The sequence below is a fragment of the Lithobates pipiens genome, unplaced genomic scaffold (assembly GCF_037356315.1).
Source record: "Lithobates pipiens isolate NorthernLeopardFrog02 unplaced genomic scaffold, aLitPip1_a1.2 Scaffold_1, whole genome shotgun sequence".
NCBI lineage: Eukaryota > Metazoa > Chordata > Amphibia > Anura > Ranidae > Lithobates > Lithobates pipiens.
The window spans coordinates 175,206,026-175,231,861 of NW_027507685.1; the positions used below are offsets into that span (position 1 = coordinate 175,206,026).

The window sequence follows — 25,836 nt, forward strand, 5'->3', positions numbered from 1 at the left end:
AACATCAGGTTCCTTCTATTATAGACAATTTCTTATGAAATGCACCCAGATGTTATATAAATAGAGACAATTTTAATGAGAAAGCAGATCTAAAGGCAACATTAAAAAGTTTACAAACAGGTAGGCTGTTGATAGCAGAAATAACATGCAATGCCTCTTCTGCAATAAAACAAACCTACCCAAATGGCTGCGGTCTTCTGTGGCATGTAGACTGAGTTAGGCATGTACAGCTCAGTTTACATCACATCTCATGCTCAGAAGTAAAGCCATCCAGCACCAGCCAATCAAGACACCCAAAGACCGGCACCCTGAAAGAGTCCGGAAGAAGATGGGGGACATCTTGCAGATTCTGGACCATTGGAGAGGAGGTACTGTAGGCAGGGCTGGTGCAAGGTTTTTTAACACCCTAGGTGCAACCTCATTTTGCTGCCCCTTTGGCTCCACCCCCTTTGCCCTGCACATGTGACAGAAGGTGCCACTATACAGGAAGCATTGGTTTTGCTTCCTTTAGCGCTGGCTCCAGTGCTGTGCTGCACCACTAATTACACTACCAGTTGGACTGAGTTAGTTACATGCTGCATCCTGCAGAGCACCCATAGGCAGCAGTCCACAACCACAAGTGCTTTTTTACCACTATTAGGCTCCATGCACACTGGAGCTCATAAACGGACGTTTTTTGGCGTTTGGGAGTTTTTTTTTTAAAAGACCACAAACTCCACTCTATGTTATTCTATGTGTCCATGCAACATGGAAGTTTTTGAACATTTATCGGCAGTGGAGTTTATGGGTTGTTTTCAGAACGACATAAAATCGCATTCAGGAGTCGTTTTTTCTGACCACAAAAATGCCAAACGCTTATAAACGCTGATAAACATAGATAAACCCTCAAAAACATGGCTCACCAGCATTTTTTTTAAACGTTTTTGATCCATTGAAAAGAAAAAAAATGCAAAAATATGCTAAAAAATGCTAATAAACGTTATTGAAAAAACATTATTTTTCAATCTGCAGCTCTGTCATTTTCTGTAAAATGCATTGCAACATGGTTACCTGGAGGTGTTCTGTACACATAATGTGATATGGTGCGACAGAAGCCAGTGCTCAGTGAACGGCTTTTAATGGCGGCGGGCAGGCATGCAGGGAGACTTGGTGTGGTAAGCATGTTTTTATCCCTTGTTTGATGTATGTGTCTATTAAATATGAGACTATTAGGGCGGCTTCATTGTATCGTGACACCTTTTGTTTATTGTATATGGGCTGTGCAGCCCAATAAAACTGAGTGTGGATCTAAGTTTAGATGACCTCTGTTGATCCGTGGTGGTTTTCTCATTTTCTCATTCCACAGCTGCTCACATACAATATCCTTGGTCTCTTTAGGCTGTCTATTTCCCATTAATGTAAGTATTTGAGGCAATCTATCTAGTGTACAGGGGTGTGTACATATAGTCAGCCCCGTTTATCCATATATATATTTTGTATATTTTAAGATATCACATTGGGACCTGCTGACCGCACTGCCAATGTTCCCTGGTACATCATCAATTTCTTCAGTGTTGTCACATGAAAAGATATATTACAATATTTACAAAAATGTGAGGGTGTACTCAGTTTTGTGAGATACTGTATCTTTGTGTAAAAACTGCATCACTGTTTTTATCCATTTAAGTGTGAACAAACATAGTATATATTGGGGTTGATTTACTAAAACTGGGGAGTGCAAAATCTTTTTTTTTGTCAAAGCTTAAAGGGGTTGTAAACCCTCATGGTTTTTCACCTTAATGAATTCTATGCATTAAGAAGAAAAAACCTCCTGTGGTGCTGCAGTCTCCCGAGCCCCCGTTTTACTTACCTGACCTCGATCGTTCGCCGTCCGGGAACGAGCGGACCAGCTCTAGCTGGTGTCTGGTGTTTTGAATGGATAGATTGATAGCAGCACAGTTATTGGATCTCTCTGCTGTCAATCAAATCCAATGATGTGGCACCGGGGGCGGGGCTGAGTCCTGCATTTTGTGAATGGACACAGATGCAGGACTCGGGAGCACACACGCACGGGTGTCCACCGTAGGGGAGAGCTTCTCCAACATGGATACTCAATGCGGGAAGGAGCCAGGAGCATTGCCAAGGGACCCCAGAAGCATGGGTGTAGCATAAGGGGTTGCAGGGGTCACAATCGCAACCCGACCCTAGCTCCAGGGGGCCCTGCAGCCTCCCTGTCATATTATCATATCCTCCACAAAATCCATCTCCATCTGCCCTAGGGCCCCACAGCCATGCTCCAGTACTGGGCTTCTACTTTGCTTCCACAGTCGACACCCCTCTGTTCCCATTGGCTGGGGAGAAGCTGTGAGCCATTTCCTGAATGGAGAGGAGCATGGAGTGAGAACAGCCCAGGATGGGGAAGTGTCTGTGCTGTGTGCTGGCAACATGGAATGGTAACCGAGCTGAGTGAGGCAATAGGAGGAGAGTGCCGTCCTGTAGCCACGATGGGACCAATGTCACTGGTGAGGTATGAAACTGCTCCGTTTCTCCTAGTCACCAGCTGGGATTCTCTGTACCCCCCACCCGGGGATGTCTACTTACCCCACTTCTCTGACAATTGGGGAAAAGACACACACCTCCGGAAGGTGACCTTCCCCCAACACCTGCCAACACTGACAGAGAAACCTTCATAAATTTCTAAAACAAATCCCTTAACACCTCCTCTGGGGGCCCCTGAAGGGCTTCAGGCTCCAGATTTTGTGTCACATGGCTTTGCTCTCCCAGATCTAAGTTGCCCCCCAAATCCCCCAGACCACCCCCTCCACCCTGCATGCTATACCCGGCTGCTGAGCTCCTTTGCCATTACAGCACTCTATAGTGTTCCTCCTCCGCAGGGCTGAAATCACATTCCTTTACAACACAGCCAGTTAGCCATGATCTGCACAGGGTGTATCTGCCTACTGGAACTCCACTGCCGTTCCGACCAGAGAATTGTTCTGACCAGAGAATTTCACAGGCCAGAAGGGCAACATAAAAGCCAGATACACCCTGTGAAGACTGACAGACCATGTGTAAAGGAATGTGATTTCAGCCCTGTTTAATGGGTATGGGGGGGGGGGCTGTATACAGTGTTGGGATGGGGAAGGAGCTCTGCCAATTGGCCTAACAGGGGTCCCTGTCCTCTGATTCTCCAGCAGTGATCCCTGTCCTCTGGTCCTCCAGCAGTGATCCCTGTCCTCTGATTCTCCAGCAGTGATCCCTGTCCTCTGATTCTCCAGCAGTGATCCCTGTCCTCTGTTTCTCCGGCGGCAATCCATGTCCTCTGATGTAAAGAGGATCTCTGGGAACTCAAAACTCTTAAGCCATTTGAGTATCTTGGCGTGCAGTGGATGTATCTGCACGCACGTTGGAAGTAGTGGGGGGGGGGGGGGGGCAGGTCAACTTTTGCATCGGGGCCCACAAGCTTCAAGCTACGTCTCTGCCCAGAAGAGGATGTTTGGGGCCACTCTGTGCAAAACGAACTGCACAGTGGAGGTAAGTATGACATGTTTTTTTTTTTTTTTTTTAAACAGCAAAGCTTTACAATCCCTTTAAATGAACAAGCTGAAATTAGAAGCTGATTGGCTACCATGCACAGCTGCACCAGATTTTGCACTCTCCAGTTCTAGTAAATCAACCTCATTATGTGATTATGTCACTGCTCACCAGGTATCAGAATGCTGCACAGCGTGGGAGGATAAACTTGGCCCTGCTTCTGGTTTATCATTGCTGTCATCATTTCTGTACAGTAAAGGAAGAAGCCCACATGCACTGTACTGCCCAACATACTTTATCAAAACTGAGTTCAATGTTCCACAAGCATCCTTAATTTGGCTACAAATAGACCCAATGGTATAATAAAGGCAATTTAAAAAAATCAAATGCATTAGTAAATGCTGTAAAACTCACAGTTGGTTCCGTTAACTGCGTTTGAAGGAGTAGCAGATGGAATTCCACCATTTGCAGTAATGTTGTTGCCATTACCGGATCCTGGAAGACAGATCGACATTTAATTCACATTACAGATTTGCCATGCAACTTAATATTTTCAAGTTTTATCAGAATCATATTTTTGTTAAATTATTTTTATGGGGTAAACAAAAAAGAGTCAGTCCAGACAAAGCAGATATTACAGTTACAGTAGACTCTTGACTATATTATTTCAGGACTCTATTGAGTTCTTGCTGGAATTCTGGGCTCTGTTCCTTCTTACTTCTTCTATTGCATGTTCTTCAATGTAAAATTCATGACTGTTCAACATGGAGAGTACGCATCACAGTAAGCAATGATCACAGCTGATATGTGGACCTAGGAATCGAAGTGGAATGAATAACATGCCTGAAAAATATATAATGGTGTACAAATAATCTTGCCCAAAACTTATTTCACTTTTTAGTGGGCCACCCCTTTAATTGTCATATGCCTACATCACTTTTTATTGTCTGCACCCTATTAATAATCCAAAGAGGACAAGATACCCACTGTTCTATGCCACTTATATCTCACGGTGGACCTATGATCTAAATGAACTCCCCCACATGTTTGACCCTTTTTACATTGAGAAACGGTAAAAGAAAAATCTTGATATCTGTGCTTACAGTGCCTTGAAAAAGTATTCATACCCCTTGAAATTTTCCACATTTTGTCATGTTAAAACCAAAAACATGAATGTATTTTATTGGGATTTTATGTAATAGACCAACACAAAGTGGAACATATTTGTGAAGTTGAAGGAAAATTATAAATAGTTTTCCAAATCTTTTTACAAATAAATATGTGAAAAGTGTGGCGTGCATTTGTATTCAGCCCCCCTGAGTCAATACTTTGTAGAAACACCTTCCACTGCAATTACAACTGCAAGTCTTTTTGGGGATGTCTCTACCAGCTTTGCACATCTAGAGAGTGACATTTTTGCCCATTCTTCTTTGCAAATTAGCTCATGCTCTGTCAGATTGGATGGAGAGCGTCTCTGAACAGAAATTTTCTTGTCTTTCCACAGATTCTCAATTGGATTTAGGTCTGGACTTTGACTGGGCCATTCTAACACATGAATATGCTTTGATCTAAACCATTCCATTGTAGCTCTGGCTGTATGTTTAGGGTCGTTGTCCTCCTGGAAGGTGAACCTCCACCCCAGTCTCAAGTCTTTTGCAGACTCTAATGCCGCGTACAGATAATCGGACATTTTGACAACAAAACCGTGGATTTTTTTAACGACGGATGTTGGCTCAAACTTGTCTTGCATACACACGATCACACAAATGTTGTCGGAATTTCCGAACGTCAAGAATGCGGTGATATACAAGACTTACGACGAGCCGAGAAAAATTAAGTTTAATAGCCAGTGCGATTCTTCTGCTTGATTCCAAGCATGCGTGGAATTTGGTGCATCGGAATTGTGTACACATGCTCAGAAACAAAACTTGCTGTCGTAAAAATTTGAGAACCAGCTCTCAAACATTTGTTGTCGGAAATTCCAACAGCAAATGTCCGATGGAGCATACACACGGTCAGATTTTCCGACAACAAGCTCACATCGAACGTTTGTTGTCGGAAATTCTAACCTTGTGTACGCGGCATAACAGGTTTTCTTCTAAGATTGCTCTTTATTTGGCTCCATCCATCTTCCCATTAACTCTGACCAGCTTCCCTGTCCCTGCTGAAGAAAGGCACCCCCACAACATGATGTTGCCACCACCATGTTTCACGGTGGGAATGGTGTGTTCATGGTGATGTGCAGTGTTCATTTTCCACCACACATAGTGATTTACATTTAGGCCAAAAAGTTCAGTTTTGATCTCATCTGACCAGAGCATTTTCTTCCACATGTTTGCTGTGTCCCCCACCGCTTCTTGCAAACTGCAAACAAGACTTCTTATGGCTTTCTTTCTACAATGGCTTCTTGCCACTCTTCCGTAAAGGCCAGATTTGTGGAGTGCACTTTGTGTTGGTTTATCACATAAAATCCCAATAAAATACATTTACTTTTTTGGTTGTAACATGACAAAATGTGGAAAATTTCAAGGAACTGTAAAACTATAACTTTAGCCAAACCAAATGAAAACTTTGAGCTGCAACATTGGGGAGCCCAACTGCTATAATGTGGAGCACTTTCATTTTGAGAAAATACCTCCTACCACTCTAGTGCCTTTAGGTTAACATGACCAGATTTTTAAAATGAAATCCGGGCACATATTTTTTTTTTTTACTAACAATGGCGGCAATCGGTGACTTTCTGCCCATCGCCGCTTGCTGCCTGCCTCACAGCCTGTCAAGGCTTACTCTTCAGGCCCCAGGTACTACTGGGTGGAGAGTGGAGGAAGATCACTCCACCAGGGAAGGCAAGGATATAAGCAGGCAGGCAGCTGGCTGGGACTTGAGCCAAGGCAGAAGAACATGTGAGTGTAGCTAGATGGGCATGCACCTGAAACTGAAGAAATATTCCCTCCGCTCCAACCACCACATGATCATCAGAAAGGGGCACGAATAATGGAAAAAAATACACGTCCTAAGCTAGTAGGAGTGGCAGAGAGGGGGGGTGTGTAATTCAGATTTTATTATTTAATTCACTTCACTGACTGTCTTTGAAATTGCCCCAGCCCCTGTTCAAATACAATCCGGGGACAAAACAGGGGACAGACTTGGTCCAGGGACGGGGCTTCATGTGTCCAATTTTCTATGCTATGTGGTCTGTCTAAACATGGCAATACTAAGTACTGAGACTGTGGAGAAGGTATCACATGTCCTATTTTTCATTATGAGTCCAATTATGAAGTATAACACGGCATTCTAAGTCCGCCGTACTTTCGGGTCAAAAAAGTATGCCGGAGGTACACACGGGGGGATTGTTTGGCGGACTTGAGTTCGCCGGACTTTTCCACCCGCTTGTTTGATCGTGTGTACGCGGCATTAGGGTTTAAATTATGATTGCTGTTCAGGAAGACTGGGCGTAAATAATTATATGTTTAATTTTAGCATCATATTACATTGTGTTGTATGCATACCATCTTGACTCTGGATTGGGTTTACCAAAATTGCTTGTAGCATGAGTAGGCCTGTCATCATATCACTAAATATATTTTACCTGAAGTGTTGTTGGAGTTGCTGGAGTGGTTGGAAGATGCTCCTGATACTGTAGAAGAACCTACAAGATTACAAAAAGAAATGTATGTAGGAATGTACATTGTAATGTAAAGCAATTGTAAAGTCCAATTTGGAACATTTGCCTAATCTACGGGCTTAATTTATCCCAACCAGTTACTGTATTATAGCTTACCAGAGCTGTTGTTGGGTGCTGTGACAGAGCTTGCTGCCCCTGTAGAGTAATAAAAAGAAATGAAAAACAAGGTGGTTATTATATAATTCACAATAAAGCATTTTGTTAGTTTGAATATTTAATTTTACTCGACAAATGATTGCTTTAATGGTAAACTTGTCGTGACAGAACACGATAATAAAGCAAGAGCTAACTGGTGAGATGAAAGACATTCTCTGGTGTTCTGGGTAACTTGGCAAATGAACAGGTCCAAAAACTTGGCTTGAATTTACCTAAAGTCTATTAAGTATGAAACATGTTTCTACAAAAAAAAAAAATGTATTGCTTCATTACTCATACAATGTCTGTGCATACCTCTTACTATGATAAACACACTCTCTGCTATTATAGACTCACCACTGCTGGAGTTGGATGGCTGGCTGGACATATTGACCAGTGCTGGTACAATCATATTCTTTACAGTGGGCACAGACCCTGCAAGAACAGCATGCAATCAGTCAAGTATGTAACGCATGCTTCAAAACAATTATTACAGAATTGTATCTTATCCTGCCTCCTCAGGTGGTCTTCTGTCCCTCACCCGTCATCAAGCTGCTAACTGCTCATTAACTTCTCATGCCAAAAACATTACAGCAATAAAAGAATAAAAACTAATGCTACAGCTCAAATACATTCTTGAATTTTGTACACTAAAGCCACCACCCTGTCGAGATGCTTATCAGATAATAGTATTGACACCATCTTGATGCCACAGATTTACATTGTAGAATGCATGGTCTATAAGTCACGTCATGGTGGTGGGGAATAGCAAACTTTCTTACAGACCAGCAAATCTGCAAACAGATCAGTTAGGTGAAATACCTGGTATGGGGCTCCCAGACACATTGCTTGCAGTAATTCCAGAAGCTACAGTGGCATTGGAGGCGACACCTGTTTTTGGATAACAATGGAGATGGTTTGCTATTAATTCCCAGCAAAGCTTTCAAACCTTCAAAACTCCCAGCTTATGTACTGAAAAATACAAACCCTTATATTGCCTGGCCAATTATTTGTCTTAAGGTGCACCTGTGTCCAGACTATAGACATTTACATATTTTTAATGAGCAGTAAAGGAGCTTTAACAATAAACCATCCCTGACCTCTCTAGCTGGATGCACTGTAAAGTAATTCACTCTCAAAGATCCTCAAAGATCACAACAAAGAGACTAAAGTCATTTTCTGTTGGATTCTAATATCTTACAAACATCTGCTGTGTGTTTAGAAGGCAGCCAGGTGTCAAGATTTTTCTGTCAATAGAATAAAGTTTAGATTTCTGTGCATCTGTTTTGAGCTGTGAAGATGAGTTCCTCCACAATGCCTATATTTTCTACAATGTTGCGTCTGGGGTAGGGCTAGGAGGATTCAGCACACAGGTAAAGTAAGCCCTGATTTTTATAGGTAAAAGCTGAGTTCTAAGCAGGTACAAAATATGCTAATTAATGCAGCTCTGTAGTAGTTAATACATCCCCAAATTGAAATCGGATATCAGCTATTTGCATTCCCTATACAGCAAGACTGGAGTGTAAGAAGAAACAGAACAAAGAGCCACTCAGTTCATGTGCTAAGAAGAAGCATTCTGATAGCAAGAGAATGCAGAGACATAAGCTGATCACTGCTTCTCCTTTCACTGTTATGTGTCAGGCTGGGGGTGGGTTTAGGATGACCTGGGCTCAGAGGAAGAGCGTTGAATGATGGCAGCCATCAGACTGAGGATATCTAGTGGGAAATTCTCAGAATTAAAGATGACTATTGCTGCAAGCTTGTTTGTTATTTTATCTTTTAATGGGCAAGGTTATCCTATCTTTAACTGGAGATCTGCTTTAGGGGTAGGGGTAAGTTTAAATGTTTTAGGTCTTAATGGCAAAGCTGATCATCTGACACACATTTCAGCTTCATTGTCATTCCATCAAAGTCTGGGAATGCCTCTGAAACTGAGAGATTGATAGTAATTATAAAGTATAGTAATACCATATATTAATGAAAACATACCTGCAGTACCCGAGGACGGCTGTTGTGTTGTATGAACAGATAAAAGCACTGGAGATAAACAAGAAAATAAATATCAGTGAAAACAGCATCCCAAATCCTCATGTGAGGTCACATGCCAATATCCTGGTCATAGTAATAGACACTCACGTGGCTCTATTTTTTAGGTCAATCAACTGGATTAAGGAATCTTGAGCACTTGGAGAGTGCCTACATCATACCTCATGCAATCTCTCTAGGAACTGAGCCTAGGACTCCAGTACTACAAGGCCACACACACCAGCCACCAAACCACAATGCTACCCATTGGATGATAGCTCTATAGTGTTGTATTATAGTTATGCACAGAATAGTATTATGGAATGTCTGTCAAATATCTAAAAAATGCTGACATGCATGAACTCATTTGAAGGCACCCTTTAAAAAAAAAAAAGTTATAAATAGAGGAACTGCCTGTCTCAACTTGAGGTTTAAAGATGGAGGCTCTGACTCTGTCACCCAGATCTTGGCTTCACTACTAAGGACTCATTAACAGGCTATTAGCTCCTGTGGATATACAAAAAGTATACCTGTCCCACCTCCATTGTCCTCTGTTCTGAGGGAACAAAGGTGCTGGGAATAGTTTCCGTGACCTAAGTGGCAGAGTGCACAGTATACTGTATGGATCCGGAACAGACCAAGGTTCCAAAAAAAGTTGTTTATCCATACAAAGGCATACAGCTAAGAGCCTGCATCTGCTAACATGTTTCAACCCTAAAAAAGGGTTTTAATTATACTTTTAGCTCGGGTAAATGGGGCAGAAGGCACAGGCACAATGTTCAGCCCTACTGCTGGCAGCCTATGAAACTTTATCATAGGCTTAAAGCTGCTGCAGCTGGATTGGATTGGATGGTGCACAGAGCAGTACTAGCATTTGGGATTATATGCCCCCAGGGACAAATGCTTGGAGCACCGACTGCTTACGTTCTGGGCTTTTGTCCCTGGGTGCATACTGCCCTAAATGTTAGTACCATTTGTTGCACCGTTCACCCCATCACTGTGAGCCTATCATAGAATTTCATAGGGTGCCAGCAATGGGGCTGGGCAATGCTCCTGTGTCTTTTACCCACACCTAAATGCTAGAGTCTCATGCACAGAGGATAAACGCCCATGTGTATGAGACCTTAGTGAGTCAGTGTCTGAAAACAAGCATTCGGTCAGTGAAATCTAAAATCTGCCACAACGTCACCAGCAAAAGTTTGGTATTGTGTTTTCTATATACCCCAGAGGCCTTGTGCCTCCAGTTTCACGATTTATGTTATATACTCATTGTGAACGCTTTGTACTAATGATTCTTCTTTGTACCACTTAACAAATGTGTACATTATATTGGAGAATTATGTACACCTTATATTGGAGAATTATCTGTGTTATTTTTTATCAAATCGATAAAAAAGTTTAAACAAGAAACACGTAACCACTGGATTTATCCATCTAGAAGTAAAGGAACATGGTAGATAGTATAGCATTGGTCACCAGGTATCAGAATGCCACACAGCTTTATCACTGCTGTCATTATTTCTGTAGAGAAAAGGGAGAAGCCCACACTCCCTGAACCGCCCAACATACTTTATAAAATCTAAATTCAATGTTCAACAAGTATGCTTGATTTGGCTACAACTATCCTCAATGGTACAATGAAGGAAATAAAAAATACAATAAAAAAACGGAATGTACTATTAAATGTTGTAAAACTCACAGTTTGTTCCGATAACTGCATTTGAAGGAGTAACAGATGGATTTCCATCAGTTGCAGTGATATTGTTGCCATTAACTGATCCTGGAAACAGATTGACATTTAATTCACATTACAAATTTGCCATGTGACTTAATATTTTCTAGCTATATCAGAATTATATTTTTCTTCTTTTCTGGTTAGTGAGACAGCTGCTGCCCGAGTTGGGAGGGAAACAGTTCTACTCTTTCCCACAATTTCTACTGAGTTCTGACTCTCTCCTCTGCTGTTAATAAAAGGGGGAGGGCCCTGCCCAGACAAATTGTCTGCATGGGAGAAAAGACACATCACAGAGCTGCCGCAGCTGTAGCTATCAGAGAGAGTTTTGCCTGCCTCTATTTTAGATCCAGCTCTCAAACTTTATGTGTTGGAATTTCCGACGGAAAAAGTCCGATGGAGCCCATCGGATTTTCCAACAACACGATCCGATCGCACATTTTCTGTCGGAAAGTCTGACCGTGTGCACAGGGCATTAGAGGAAGAAACAGAACAAATAGCCAATCAGTTCATGTGCTAACAAGCAGCACGCTGATAGGAAGAGAAAGCAGATTGACAGAGAAATTTGTTAATTACGGTACTGCTAAGTTTCCTGTCAAGTATCAGGCTAAGGGAGGGGGTGTTTCAGGATGACCTGGGCTCAGAGAAAGAAGATTGAATGATGCCGGCCATCAGACTGAGGATATCTAGTGGAAGAAAAAGTACTTAGGGGAAATTATCAGAATTAAAGATGACTTTTGCTGCATGCTGGTTTGTTATTTTATCTTTTCATGGGCTAGACATTTGTATCTTATCTGTGGCTGGATATCTGCTTTGTGGGTAGGGGTACTTTTAAAAGTTTTAAGAATTTATGGTTACGTTGATTAGCTGACACACATTTCTGGGGATGATGGGTATAGGAATTCATTGACAGTCCATTAAAGTCTGGGAATGCCTCTGGAACTCAGAGATTGATAGCATTAATACAGCATAGTAATACCATATATAATGGAAACATACCTGCAGCAACTGAGGATGGCTGTTTTGTTGTAGGAATAGATAAATGTACTGGAGATAAATAAAAAAGAAACGTCAGTGGAAACAGATGCACAAAACCACTAACAACATCCTCTGCCCTGCTCTCATGTGAGCACCCACACCAATATTCATGCTCCAGGTTTATTTATTAGGTCAGTTAACTAACTGGATTAAGGAACATCATACCTCATGCAATTTCTCTGGGAACTGAGCCTAGGACTCCAGTACTGCAAAGCCACAAGCACAAGCCACCAAACCAACGCTGCAAATTAGCTAATAGCTCTATAGTCTTTAATTATAGTGTTGCAAGATATAAAATTGTGGAAGGTTTGCAGAATATCTGACAAATGCTGACATACATGAACTTATTTGAGAGGGCCATGTGATGAATGAGAAAAAAAAATACAGGAACTGCCAATCTCAACTTGGGTTTTTAAAGATGGAGACTCTGACTCTGTCACCCAGATCTTGGCTTCACTATTAAAGAAGGACTCATTGGCTTTTAGCTACAAAATGTATACCTGCTCCACCTCCATTGTCCTCTGTTCTGAGGAGAACCCTGTTCTGTTCTGAGGAGAACACTGGTGTTGGGGAAGGTTTCCATGACCTAAGCTGCAGAATTACAGTGTATGGATGATCCGGCACACACTCCAAGGTTCCAAAATATTTTACTTATCCATACAAAAGCATACAGCTAAAAGCCTGCAACATGTTTCAACCCTAAAAAAAGGGTCTTAATCATAGCTTTTAGCCCAGGAGCATGGGACTCCGGTGTTTAGGTACAGAGAAAAGGCACACAACTTTACAATAGGCTAACAGCTGCTGTGGCTGGCTGGGGCTGGACAGTACCCAGAGCATTATTAACATTTAGGATGGTATGTGCCCAGGGACAAATGCTCAGAACACAGACTGCTTGCATTCTGGGCATTTGGCCCTGGGTGCATACTGCTCTAAATGTTAGAACCGCTTGGTGCACCATTCACCCCATCCAGCAACAACAACTGTTAGCCTATCATAGAATTTTATAGGCTGCCATCAGTGGGACTGGACAGTGCTCCTGTATATTCCTCCCACACCTAAATGTCAGAGCCTTGTGCACTGGGGCTAAACGCCTAGTGTGCATGAGACCTTAGTGAGTCAGTGACGGAGAACAAGCATTCGGTTAGTGAAATCTAAAATCTGTCCAGGATCTCTTTTTTTCAGGAATGTGCGACTCAACATAAATACTAGAACCGGCACCTCTAAAAGATGAGACAACAATAGCTGCCCCATACTGTTGACCTCACAAGTTTATTTTAAAGAGACCCTGCCAGGTTAAAAAACAAAAATATCCAAAGCAATAGAAGAACATGTATTATCTGGAAGCCCACATCTCCTACCTTCTCTCCATTTCAGGGCTGCAGCCTCTCTGAGATGCTTTGGCATTCAACAGTTTTGGAAGTGTCAAATACCTATATACCCTGCCATGCTTCCTGATTCCATCCTTTAACCACTACACCACTGTTGGGTCCTATTGTGATAAAGAGATTGGAGGATGAAACCATGGTGTGTTACGGGTGCCAAAGGCATCCGACACTCTTAAAAGCATTGAATGCCAGAGTCAGGCAGGATGTAGTGCAGGAACGGAGGCAAGATAGAAGACAAGGTGCCTCCAGAAAAGTAAGTATAAACGTTCTGAAATACCTTTGCTTTAAAAATCACAGCTTTGGATTGGAGTCCCTGTGTATTAAATCCCATGATCTCTGCTTAATTATGCATATCATGAGAGAAACTTGGAGAGTGCAATTGCTGACCTCATGCTTGGATTTCGTTTTGATCCACTGGATTTAATATTTCTATATTCTGGTCAGAACAAAGTCAGCAATCTGCAACTGCAAACTCGTTCTGGTTCAGTGACTGAAATTACTGAAGTTTAAAGCCCAGCATTAGAGCCAGGCAACTGACATTTTCAGAAGGCAAGATCAGCAATGGCAGCCTCAAGTCTTTCTTTTATGAAAGGATCAAGCAGGCTGAGCTCAGATTTTTACCTGCAGCAGAGATCACATAACTGTTCTTCATTGGAAGCCAGAGCAGCCCTTTCTTTAACAAAGGTATTTTCAATTTCTAACTTTTAAGTAGCATAGGCAACAAGATATAAGATATCTTGTTGCCAGATCCAGTTTAAAGGAAACCTGTGCCCCCAGGGCAGGACTTACCATTGGGCTTGACTGGGCTCAAGCCCATGGGCCCCACCCAATAGGGGGCCCAGCAGGCCCCGCTAAGATACATAGCCAAGTGTACTTGGCTCGGCTCCTCTCACAGTCCCGCTCTATGATGGACATAACACAGGGACTGGGCGTGATGGAGAGCCGAGCCGAGTACTCTCGGCTACTCTCTGCTCTGCTCGGGACTGCGAGAGGACCCGAGTGCCGCCGAGAGGACCCGAGAGCCGCCGTGAGGACCTGAGAGCCGCCGAGAGCCGCCGAGAGGACCAGAGAACCGCCAAGATACACAGGACTCATTTTTAAACTTCAAGACTGCAATGACAAGGCTGCAAATGACAAGGCTACACTGACAAGGCTGTAAATGACACTGACAAGGCTGCAATGACACTGGACAAGGCTGCAGATGGATGGGCAAGGCTGCATATGGACACTGATAAGGCTGCATTGATGGGCATTTAAATGTAAGTTTTTTTTCCCCTTAAACGTCCCTCCTAAAAGTTTTTTTCCTTAAAATTCCCTCCTAAACTTTGTGTGCGTGTTATACGCTGGGGCATGTTATACGCTGATAAATACGGTAATGTATAGACGGTAGGGCCTGAAAGTGACTCAAGCCCAGGGGCCCCCACCACTCTAAGTCCTGCCCTGTGTGCCCCCACCTCCAGTATTTTCACATGCTCACCCTTCCAATGATCTAATTAAATGATCACTGGCAGTGAAGAAAAATATGTGGTACTTCCAGGTATGGGAACCTCCTGTGTTGGTGCTTAGCAATAGGCTCCTCAGGCACCCAAAACTATCATATGGAAGTGGGAAGAGAGTCTTCAACCCTGTGTAATGGCCAAGTTGCTCACATAGGGCTTCCTCTTTCCACTGACGGTGGGCAGATTTTTTTTAGAAGGTGTTTGACAGTTGGCTGGTAAGGAATATGTTGCCTTCTTGCTAGCTGTTTTAATCCTCAAAAGTCTGCACTACATGCTGTTGCAGGGTGGTTGTGTTGCGTGGTGGTATTGCCCACCGAATGCAACAGAAGAATATTTTGCCACAGCCGCAGTGTGTACTCAGGGCTGTATGTTCTTTTTTAGGTGGGAAGTTGGAGGGAGGTAAAACAAAAACTCAACTTACGGGCCGCCACTGCTGATGCTTCCTGTCAGTGTCTAACTGCCTGATTGTACTAGATACGAGCAGACACATTACACAGACAGACTGCAAGAGCCCTGCATTACACCCAGGATCTGCTGATCAATGCACTTTTTTTTTTTTTTTTTTCAAATAATTTTTATTATAATTTTAACAGAAATATGATTACAACAAACGCATGAATACAGAGTATACAATGATCATATATTGGGAGGAGTCTAATAGTAAGTAATTCAACACATTGTACACAAGAAGAACAACAGCAAAGTACCGATCGTGTACTGTAAGAGTAAGAAAAATGAGCTTGCAGTGTGTAATTCCATGAGATCAGCGAGGGCAGGGGGAAAGGGTAAAAGGAAAAGAAGGTGGAAAAGAGGAGAGAGGAGATAAGAGGGGGTAGGTGGTAGTGGAGGGGTAGGAGATGGAGGAGAACAATAGTGTAGAGTTAATAAGCTAGAATTGGATAGGCAAGAAAAGGACCCATGGATAATACCATACCTATATTCGTTGTAGTAGAAACTAATAAGATTGAAAATATTCGCAATCAGGAAGAGGAACAGCAAAGAGAGGAAAAGGATCTGTCTTTTAATCAGTTCAGGTTAGACCAATCCACCCACGTCTTCCATTGGTTGTCAAAACTTATTCTAGACCCATTTTTAGCAGCTAATAAAGATTCTAGTTTGTAGTTTTGTCTGATGATATCGAGAGCTTCTGAGGTGTTGGGAGAGCGGTTAGACTTCCAGTGTCTGGTGATCACCAACCTGGCCGCTAGTAGCAGGTGTGTGATCACTGTGCGACACTGAGGGGGGAAGTTGCCAATACCCAAGTTCAAAACCGCTAGTTCAGGACTCATTGGTGTTAAGATACCCGAGATGCGCGATATATACCGGAATATGCTCCCCCAGAAACTGGAGAGATGTTTGCAAAACCAAAACATATGTGAGATGTTGGCAATCTCGCCACATCCTCGCCAACACAGGGGAGAGTTAGATGGAGAAATTTTCGCCATAAGGTATGGCGTCAAATACCAACGTAAAGCTATTTTCTGGGAGAGCTCCCAGTGGTTTACGCACCTCGTGGATCTGTAAATAGCCTGAAATGCATTGTGCCACTCAGAGGGGGCAAAAACTTTGTTAAAATCAGATGCCCATTTAACATAAGGGCGGGAGTTAACAAACGTAAGTTTATCTTGAAATGCTGAGTAAAAAAGGGAGATCCCTTTAGTATTAGGGGAGGGTAGAGCATAATATTTCCATAATTTGTCAGGGATACAAATATGAACACTTGAAGGTTCTAGTGATTTGAGAAAATGAGTTGCCTGCAAATGACCATAGTGATCCTTAGAAAGCAACGCATATTCATCTCGCAATACTGCGAAAGTTTTAAGATGATCATCCTGGTATAGATCAGAGATGTAGGAAATACCCCTAGCTTTCCACTTCGTATAGTTTGTATTGGGAATCAGTTGGGATAGAATTTCTATGGGTACAGGGACCTTAGTAGTGCCAGAGGATGTATCCGACAGTTTGTGCAAGTCCCTCCATGCTAGCAGCGAGGCCTGTAGGGTAAGTGGAAGATGGTGTAAAGAGAAAGGTCTCCATATGTCTGATAGTAGGAACAATCGTAAATCTTTTGTCGGGCTAAGGGCTTGCTCTATGCCGCACCAGAGAATATCTGGCGAAGGGGAGAGCCAGTGTTTAAGTGAGGTAAGTATGGCCGCTCTGTGGTAGTCCTTGAGGTCAATCAGTCCCATTCCTCCCGCTGATCTATGTTTAATCAATAAATGTCTGGAGCATCTGGGACGTTTGGCCCCCCAGATATATTGTCTAAGTATGGCATCTAGCGCTTTTAAGTGGGCATTTTTGAGTGGAATGGGTAGCGTGCGGAATATATATAGTATCTGAGGGAGGAGCAACATTTTGAAAGATGCAAGTCTTCCCGACCAGGTAAGCTCCGTTTTAGCAAGTCTATGTATTTCTTTTTCTAATTTAGCAATTAAAGGTGCATAATTAGCATCCGCTAATTTGAGTGGATCATCCGTAATTTGTAGCCCTAAGTAGGGGAGACTAGACTTCGCCCATGAGTAGGGAAAATTATCTTGTAAGCTAAGCTTAAGTTGAGGGGTAAGGTTTAAGCCTAAAATAAGGGATTTTGTAAAATTAACCTTATAGTAAGATATGTGACTAAAATGATTGAGTATAGAGTGGGCCTGTGGGAGGGAGGATTGAGGGGAGGACAGGAAAAGGATGATGTCATCTGCAAAAAGGCTTATGTTATGGGATTTGCCTGCAAATAGGAAGCCCGGTATGTCAGGGTGGGTTCTGATTTTTTCTGCGAGGGGTTCTATAAGAAGGTTGAAAATGGAGGGAGAAAGGGGGCACCCCTGTCTAGTCCCATTGGAAATATGGAAAGAGGAAGAAAGCATATTGGATGTGTATACCTGGGCACAGGGGGAGGAATATAGGGCTAAAACCGAAGACAAAATAGGTCCCGAAAACCCAAATCTACCAAGTGTGTGGGACATATAACCCCAGTGTATCCTGTCGAATGCCTTCTCCGCATCCAAAGATAACAGCAGAGAAGGCATCCGACAGGATCCGGCAAACTGTAAAACATTCACAACCCTCCTGGTGGCATCGGACGCTTGTCGTCCCTTCGTAAAGCCCGTCTGTTCCGGTCCAATCAGGGACGGGAGGATAGGGAGAAGCCTAGAGGACAGAATCTTGGCATATAATTTCACATCGGTATTTAGTAATGAAATAGGCCGGAAATTGGCCGGGGTAGAGGGTTCCTTTCCAGGTTTCGGAATAGTCACTATATATGCCTTGAGCATCTCCGAAGGAAACGAGGCAGAGGACACTGCTGCAGAATAAACCTCCTTCAAGGCTGGGGATAAGATTTGAGAGAAAGCTTTGTAATAACAATTAGGTAGGCCATCAGGGCCCGGGGATTTTCCATTTGGAAGGGTCTTAGTGACCCGTCGGATCTCAGGTTCGGTGATAGGAGAGTTGAGGATATCTAATTGATCGTGCGTCAGGGTGGGAAGGGAAATGCACTTTTTTTTACCTGCCATGTGCATTTATTATTTTAGCACCATCAGTTTGTATATTCAATATGAAGCTATAATTGAACCCTTCAAAGAATGAAGACATAAGTTACTAACCATCTATCTTGCTGGCATTTACATTAAAAGGCGGCAGCGGAGAAGAGTTTACATCAAGTGGAGCAGCATCTGTTAAAAATGAAAAAATGAATAAGGTTGTAATCAAAGTCATAATTCTGCAAAAACAGGGCAAACATGAAAACACATCATTATAGTGTAGATTACAGGGGTAAGGTATATAGGATAACATAGGATACTGGATATGTAAAAATATCAGTTGATGTACCCGACAAATCTGCCAAATGCCATCAGTCAGTATGGTGATTGCGAATGGTTTGCCCCAACTGTACAAACAAATGGCCCCACCTCTCTGGGAAAATATTAGCCCATGCAATTGATATCTTTTGGAGAGGTGGGTGGAAAAGACCAAGGTGGCCAGTGAATGTGTAACACCCCCCCTCTCTGCCCCTTATTTCAATTAACAGCAACCCACCATCATCGGTAAAAGGTTGGTGTTTTAACAGAATTAGGCACAAAAATATTTTCCCACTGTCTCAATACAATAACCTGACTTCTATGGAGAAGGGTTATGGGTTATGGGTGTTTGCTGTCACGCTTACCCATAGTGTAGGTGGTCAGGCACTATAACTGGCTCTGTGATCTACACCTATAGCAGCCCCCTTTCCCATAAAGTAAGCAGGTACTATTGGTACTCGGATGCCCCTAGGTCTTATACACAATGCCATAGTGTCTAGCCACTACTCCAGGGCAGGCACGAGCTGAGTACAGCAAACAGGTACTTGCAGTTGGCAGACAGGCAGGGTGGTCTAAGGGAAGTTGGGGTTCAAAGCAGGTAGCATTCAGATAGTAGTGAGGGTCAAATCCGTGGTCCAAAGGCAGGCAGAGTTCAAAGAGTGGTCCAAACCGAGGTTGTTAACAAGGAAATCCAAACTATATGGCGTGGCATGGATCGGGCAAAGGTAAAGGTTAAGGCACGGGAACAAGGCAGTTAAACTGTAAGCTTGAATCATGTGTTACAAACACTATCACAAGCACGGCACTAAGGGATTGGCAGGCTTAAAGCAGGTTTGGACTACACCCAGAGGCTGTGTCTACACCAATCACCTTGCAGGTGGACAAGGAGAGTGTAGCTTGACTAAAACCAGGATGCTGGAATGAGATTAGCAGCTGCCATGGAACAGGAGTGTTACACATTCCTAACATTTGTTTGCAAGATAAAACCAAGGAAATCTTTCCACTAGAGATCCTGAGCCACAGGTGTCCACTTTTGTGGGAAAAAACATTCCCGTCTAGGTGATCTGTGTACATTGCAAGGATTATAGCAACCTTTGTTGCAGATTCCTACCTTTTGTTATTGTGAAGTAATCCATGTGTGTTTGTCTGTGCCTCTGTGGTGAGTGGGTCTAATGGGAGTGGTTTCATAATTAACTGTCAGGTGTGCAGATGCAGGGCACTAATGAGGAAATCCGCTGGGCCTGCATCCCTTTAGACATGCTCTCATTGTATCTCTCCAAAAATTACATTTTTGTTCCAGGGGATGCCTGAAATCTGACTTGTATCTTAAGCCCCATACACACTATCAGATTTTCTGCTTATTTTTTCCTTCAGATTTACCAAAACCATATAATATGAGGTCAAACTTAGGAGTTTCAATTTGTATACAATCAGGCAGGCCCTTGCACTATATGGTTTTGGTGAATCTGAAGACAAAAAATAGCAGACAATCTAATAGTGTGTATGGGGCTTTAGGCAGACTTCTGAAAAAAATGGTGAGCGCTGCGAATCACACAAGCAGGAAATAATGTTTCTGGGGAGTAGTCAGTACACATTCTGTGTACAGAACAGCTCCAGGTAGCTATATTGCAATGAATTCTCAGAACATTGCAGTGGCTGCAGATTGAAAAAGAAAGGTAATTTTACTATATGATTAGCGTCACAATTATATGTGCTATATTTTTTCTTTGTTTGCTATTTTTTCCCCCCCATGAAAGTGGAGTTACCCTTTAACCACAACTGAAATGTTATTTTTTGGTGGAGGTGGGCATTAAATCTTAACTAGAGCTGGCCTCCTGAGGGCCATAGGCCGGTAGTGGTGAAAGGCTGTCATGTTTTGTGTCTATAAATGGAATCATTTGTAAATGAGATGCAAATAAAATACAATATGTACTAATTGTTACAGATTTCAAAACTCCTGTGTGTAGGAAAGTCTGGAATGTGCTTATGACTAAGCACTTTATGTGCAAAATATGTTAAAGTTGCTTTGTGTTTTTTTGAATCAATGAACTCTAGTGTAGCAGTGAGCAGCATAGACTTTACTCTTTGGAACTTTTGTACACTGGGTTCAGATCCTAGCCGGTGTTCTGGCGTATAGAGTCCGGGCATCACATAGTGTGCACTCCGTACTGCGCATGCGCAGTACGGAGCAGACGAAGCTTCGGAAAATCTCCGAAGCTGAACGGGAGTGGAGGTGGTAGCCCCACCATCCAAGCGGACATCGCCACGCTTCGGGCTCGGCCTCGCTGCGCTCGGCTCTTTTTTATTCTAACTCTATGTCCACTTGGATAGTGGGGATAGAACCTGGACTCACGGCGCAGGCGCCGTTCATCCTCGGCAATTTTCGGAATCTGTGTTCCTGTGTACTGCGCATGCACAGTACGCAGGGGACACTATCTGATGGAGGACGCTATTTGACAAGACACCGGGACACACCAGAGCTCTTTACTAATTACAAAGCAGTTGTTGTCAGCCTGTAACAGGAAGTGCTGCTACGATCAGGATCTCCATGCAAGAAATTCACAAAAATGATTTTATTTAGAAAACTAACATGCTGATAAACATATTGAAAAGTAAATTCTAGGTATGTATATACTTTTAATGTGTAGCACCCTCCTAGTTAGGCTGCTATAGTTGAGGTAAATTTAGTTTTGGGCTTCCCTATAGCAGGGGAGCAGTACTCAATTGCTTTAGGCTGTTCTGGGTTCTGCTGGTACAGGCTCTACTACTTCCCCCTGCATTCCACTGAGTTATGGAATAGAGTGGGTGGGAGAGCCAGTCCCTGACTTGAATATTCATACAGCCACAGTCAATTCCTGGTCAGGAGGGTGACCAACAGGAGGCTGAGGGGTGTATAAATTGCCTGGGGCCTAGAACATACTGTATGTCTCTTGTTCCTGGGGATAGAAGACCTAGCCTGGGGTGTGAGGTGCCCTGGGCTGTCAGCTTCAGGGCAGAAGACATTGTTTTTGGGGTTCTAGCTCCAGCTAGAACTCGGGGACCCTTGTCCAGAGCACCCTGAAGCAATGCAGGAAGTGTTGCTGCAATCCATGAAGTACCTGCATTGTATGGCTAAAACACCTCACAATACTCAGTGCACACACCTAGGCAAGCGGTGGTGCACTGAAAGGCAGGTTTGCCTATTTACTGTATATTGTCCATGTGCATGGAGAATTTGCGCATAGGTGTCAAACTTTGGAGTTTCTGTCTGTTTTGAGCTTGGTTACCAGGAAAAACAGAGGGGGGTGAATCACCTCAGTGGGCAACAGAAAGCAATAAAAACCTGACAGATGTTTAAACACTTTACTACTATTTCCAAAGCTAAATAAAGGTTTGCTTTGGATATATTTTAAGGAAGATTATTATGATTCACAATGGCTACCAAAGTCATTCTCAGGAAAGGTCATCCATTTAACATAATTATCGTAAACTGCTTCTGTCCTCCACCCATCAAACCAATTAAAGGTGTATAGTTGTTTCAGATGATGATGACAATTATAATTGTGTCAAATAAAATTAGATTTAATTAGTATTAAATTTGTTCAAGGAAAACTGCAGTGTATTTTTATATTTATTTATGTTTATGTCATTTCTATGCAGATAAACATTATTTAAAGTAGCTGTGATGACCTTTTTTTCATTTCTCTTGATACATGAAACTTTCATTCCTACACATCAGGTTTTAGTGTAGATGCCGACATCAGTGGATAGAGGACAATGGACATTTGAATAAGAAAAGTGTGTATCTGTCACAGGGTGGTGTCTGTGGATACACTGATAAACAAAATGCCACGTCCTGGTTATCACTTTATAAATGTAAACATTGATAAGGAAAAAGGGGAATTGGGGAGAAAAATAAAAAAATTAAAAGAACCTTCACATAAAAGACCTCGAAAAAATGTGGGTTCAGTTGGACTTTTTAGGCATAAAAGAAGTTGTAAACACAACCAATATATTCAAAAAGAGTTATTTCTATTTATTAAAACAGAAGTAAAAACAGAAAATAAATAAAAGATTCAATTTCCTTTTTACAAAAAAGAGAAATGTTTTCTCCTTATAACTACACATTTAAGACCTAATTGACATCCTATCAAAGGTAGTAAAGTCCATTTCAAATTTCCAAAAAGGAAAAAAAAACAGTCAACAATTACATATATTTTTGGTGCTCTACATGTTTTTGTGAACACCTCAGCATTTTGATAGGTGATATAATGAAATATGTTATGTATATTTGGATATATGTATTTTATATGTATGCTTATATATGTGTTTTTTAGTATTTCATATATATATATATATATATATATATATATATATATATATATATATATATATATATATGTTTTTTTCCCTTTTTTCATTCATTTTTTTCTCCTTACAATTTAGAACACTGTTATCAGCTCCGGAAGAAGCGTCATTACAGACGCGAAACATGTAGAGCACCAAAAATATATGTAATTGTTGATTGTATGGTTGATATCCTTGATCCTATATTTATATAGATATGTACTTTGTTTTTTTTTCCCTTTTGGAAATTTGAAATGGACTTTACTACCTTTGATAGGATGTCAATTAGGTCTTAAATGTGTAGTTATAAGGAGAAAACATTTCTCTTTTTTGTAAAAAGGAAATTGAATCTTTTATTTATTTTCTGTTTTTACTTCTGTTTTAATAAATAGAAATAACTCTTTTTGAATATATTGGTTGTGTTTACAACTTCTTTTATGCCTAAAAAGTCCAACTGAACCCACCTTTTTTCGAGGTCTTTTATGTGAAGGTTCTTTAAATTTTTTTATTTTTCTCCCCAATTCCCCTTTTTCCTTGTAAATTTTTACATTTATAAAGAGGACAATGGACCACTCACCAGTTTTCCCTCTGGGAAATTTGCAGCTGATCTTTCCCCCATTACTGACTTATTATGCTTTGTCCTGCACTGTGTCTCTGTGTGGAGGTCTTGGAAGAGGCAGGGCTTTGCTTCCTTGTGACATAGCCTCCAGCAAGGAGGACTGTGAGCAGCATATTATTAACATCTCCAAATCTCACAAGACAAGCAATCAAAGGGAGCAGAGCCTTAGATCTCAAACTACAAATATACAGCTATGAGGATCTGGGCACAGGAGTGCCTAGGCACCCTCACATACCAGGAAGTGCACTGCTATTTTTCAGAAGGAATTTAAAGTGGAACTTTGTTTTTCAACTTTCCATCTATTAAATCTTCTGCCCTTGTTGTTTTAACTTTGCATAGTAAAACATTATTTTTCTGACAGTAAATGCCTTATACAGCCCACTTCCTCTTTCTTGTCTGGTCATTAGCCTAGGCTTATGACATCATGCACAGCTCTCACTCTCGTGAGGGGGGGGGGGGGGGTGGAGTCATAAGAGGGCCAATGAGAGCTGCAGAGCTGGAGGTGTGACTCTGTGTATGTGTATATCCAGGAAGTGAACAGGCAGCAACTTCAGCTGACCACACTTAAAATGGTTGCAGCCAGACTCAGTAGAGGGAGATTTCTGCAGCATATTTGGCAAGTACAGAATCACAGTATATATAAAAAATTATGCAAAGTGGTTGGAGGGAAGCTTCAGAATGGCAACGATGATTTTATTACAAATTATGTGAGCAGACTGCAATTCCTCTTTAAGAAAAAATACTTATGACGGCTACACATGCTTTCATTTTTCTTATGTGATCAATGTGTGATTCAATTAAAATGATCAAATCCACAAACAATCAAATAGCCATGACTTCCCTTCAATAGATTTTTTTCAATCAAATTCAGTCAAACCTAATTAATGAGCAGGGCAAAATATTGCCCAGCATTTTGCTGCAATCTGAGGCACTGAGATACTTTGTTCATGAATATGATTGTAGTTTGATCGATCAGATTATGAGATACATGATGGCAACAGAGATGTGATCAATAACTTATGATCGAAAGTTATGATTGTAACTATCATTTGAAATTCAATTCCTTGTGTGTGTCATAGCAATCAAATAAGTTGTTGACTATAGATCAATTATTCCTATCGGAACAGCTCGATCAGAAAGGAACTTGATCTTTTATCAAAACATATATGGCCAGCATGAGTCACAATTAACATTTCTAGGTGTTCCTGATAACCTAGCACATCTTCACTTCAGTTCAGTTCCATTGGAGAACTCAAGGGTACTGATTGTTACCCAAAAATTGGTAACAATTTTTACAGATGGCAACTGCTTTTACAAGGCTGCCCCTCTTATGGCCCGTACACACGATCGCATTTTCCCCCAACAAATGTTGGATGTGAGCTTGTTGGCTTAAAGTCCAATCATGTGTATGCTCCATCGAAAATATGTTGTCGGACTTTCCGCCAACAAATGTTGGCTAGCAGGTTCTCAAATTTTCTGCCAACAAAACGTTGTTGTCGGAATTTATGATTGTGTGTACACAAGTCCGATGCACAAAGGTTCACGCATACTCAGAATCAAGCTGAAGGAGCTGCACTGGCTATTGAACTTCCTTTTTATTGGCTCGTCGTACGTCTTGAACGTCACCACGTTCCCACGTTCGTAATTGTTGTCCAACATTTGTGTGACTGTTTGTATGCAAGACAAGTTGGAGCCAACAACCTTCAAACAAAATTCCACGGTTTTGTTGTCGGAAAGTCTGATCGTGTGTATGGGGCATTAGGCTTCATGCACAGGAGCATAATAACATACTCCTATGTGTGCTGGATCTTTCTACTATTCAGATTTTTTTTTTACTTTGGTGTGTCATTTTTCACATTTACAGGGCTATCCCTGTAAAGCCCCATACACACGATCGGACTTTGTACAAACTTTCCTGTGGACTTTTGTACAAAGGGCGTTGGCCGTAAGTTTGTATTGCATACACACGATCAGACTTTTTAGGCAACAAACACGAACGCAGTGACATTTCAAGGTACTAACGACACTTCAAAAGAGGACGTTCAATTACTCCAGCGCCACCTTTGGTCAACTTCTGTATTGTTG

General features: G+C 41.9%; 1 protein-coding gene across 4 annotated transcripts in view; it reads right to left on the reverse strand.

Moving 5' to 3' along the window:
* The window catches only part of LOC143979507 (uncharacterized), a 40,144-nt gene that overhangs the window by 12,679 nt on the left and 1,629 nt on the right, over nucleotides 1-25,836 (reverse strand). For all 4 annotated transcript variants that reach the window (XM_077478942.1, XM_077478941.1, XM_077478940.1 and 1 more), the window contains exons 2-10: nucleotides 18,612-18,680; nucleotides 12,090-12,137; nucleotides 11,058-11,138; nucleotides 9,323-9,370; nucleotides 8,156-8,224; nucleotides 7,691-7,768; nucleotides 7,295-7,333; nucleotides 7,103-7,162; nucleotides 3,928-4,008 (exon numbers count right to left, since the gene is read on the reverse strand). In XM_077478942.1, the coding sequence (XP_077335068.1) occupies nucleotides 3,928-4,008; nucleotides 7,103-7,162; nucleotides 7,295-7,333; nucleotides 7,691-7,768; nucleotides 8,156-8,224; nucleotides 9,323-9,370; nucleotides 11,058-11,138; nucleotides 12,090-12,137; nucleotides 18,612-18,680 (573 nt within the window). The remainder of the gene's footprint in view (nucleotides 1-3,927; nucleotides 4,009-7,102; nucleotides 7,163-7,294; nucleotides 7,334-7,690; nucleotides 7,769-8,155; nucleotides 8,225-9,322; nucleotides 9,371-11,057; nucleotides 11,139-12,089; nucleotides 12,138-18,611; nucleotides 18,681-25,836) is intronic.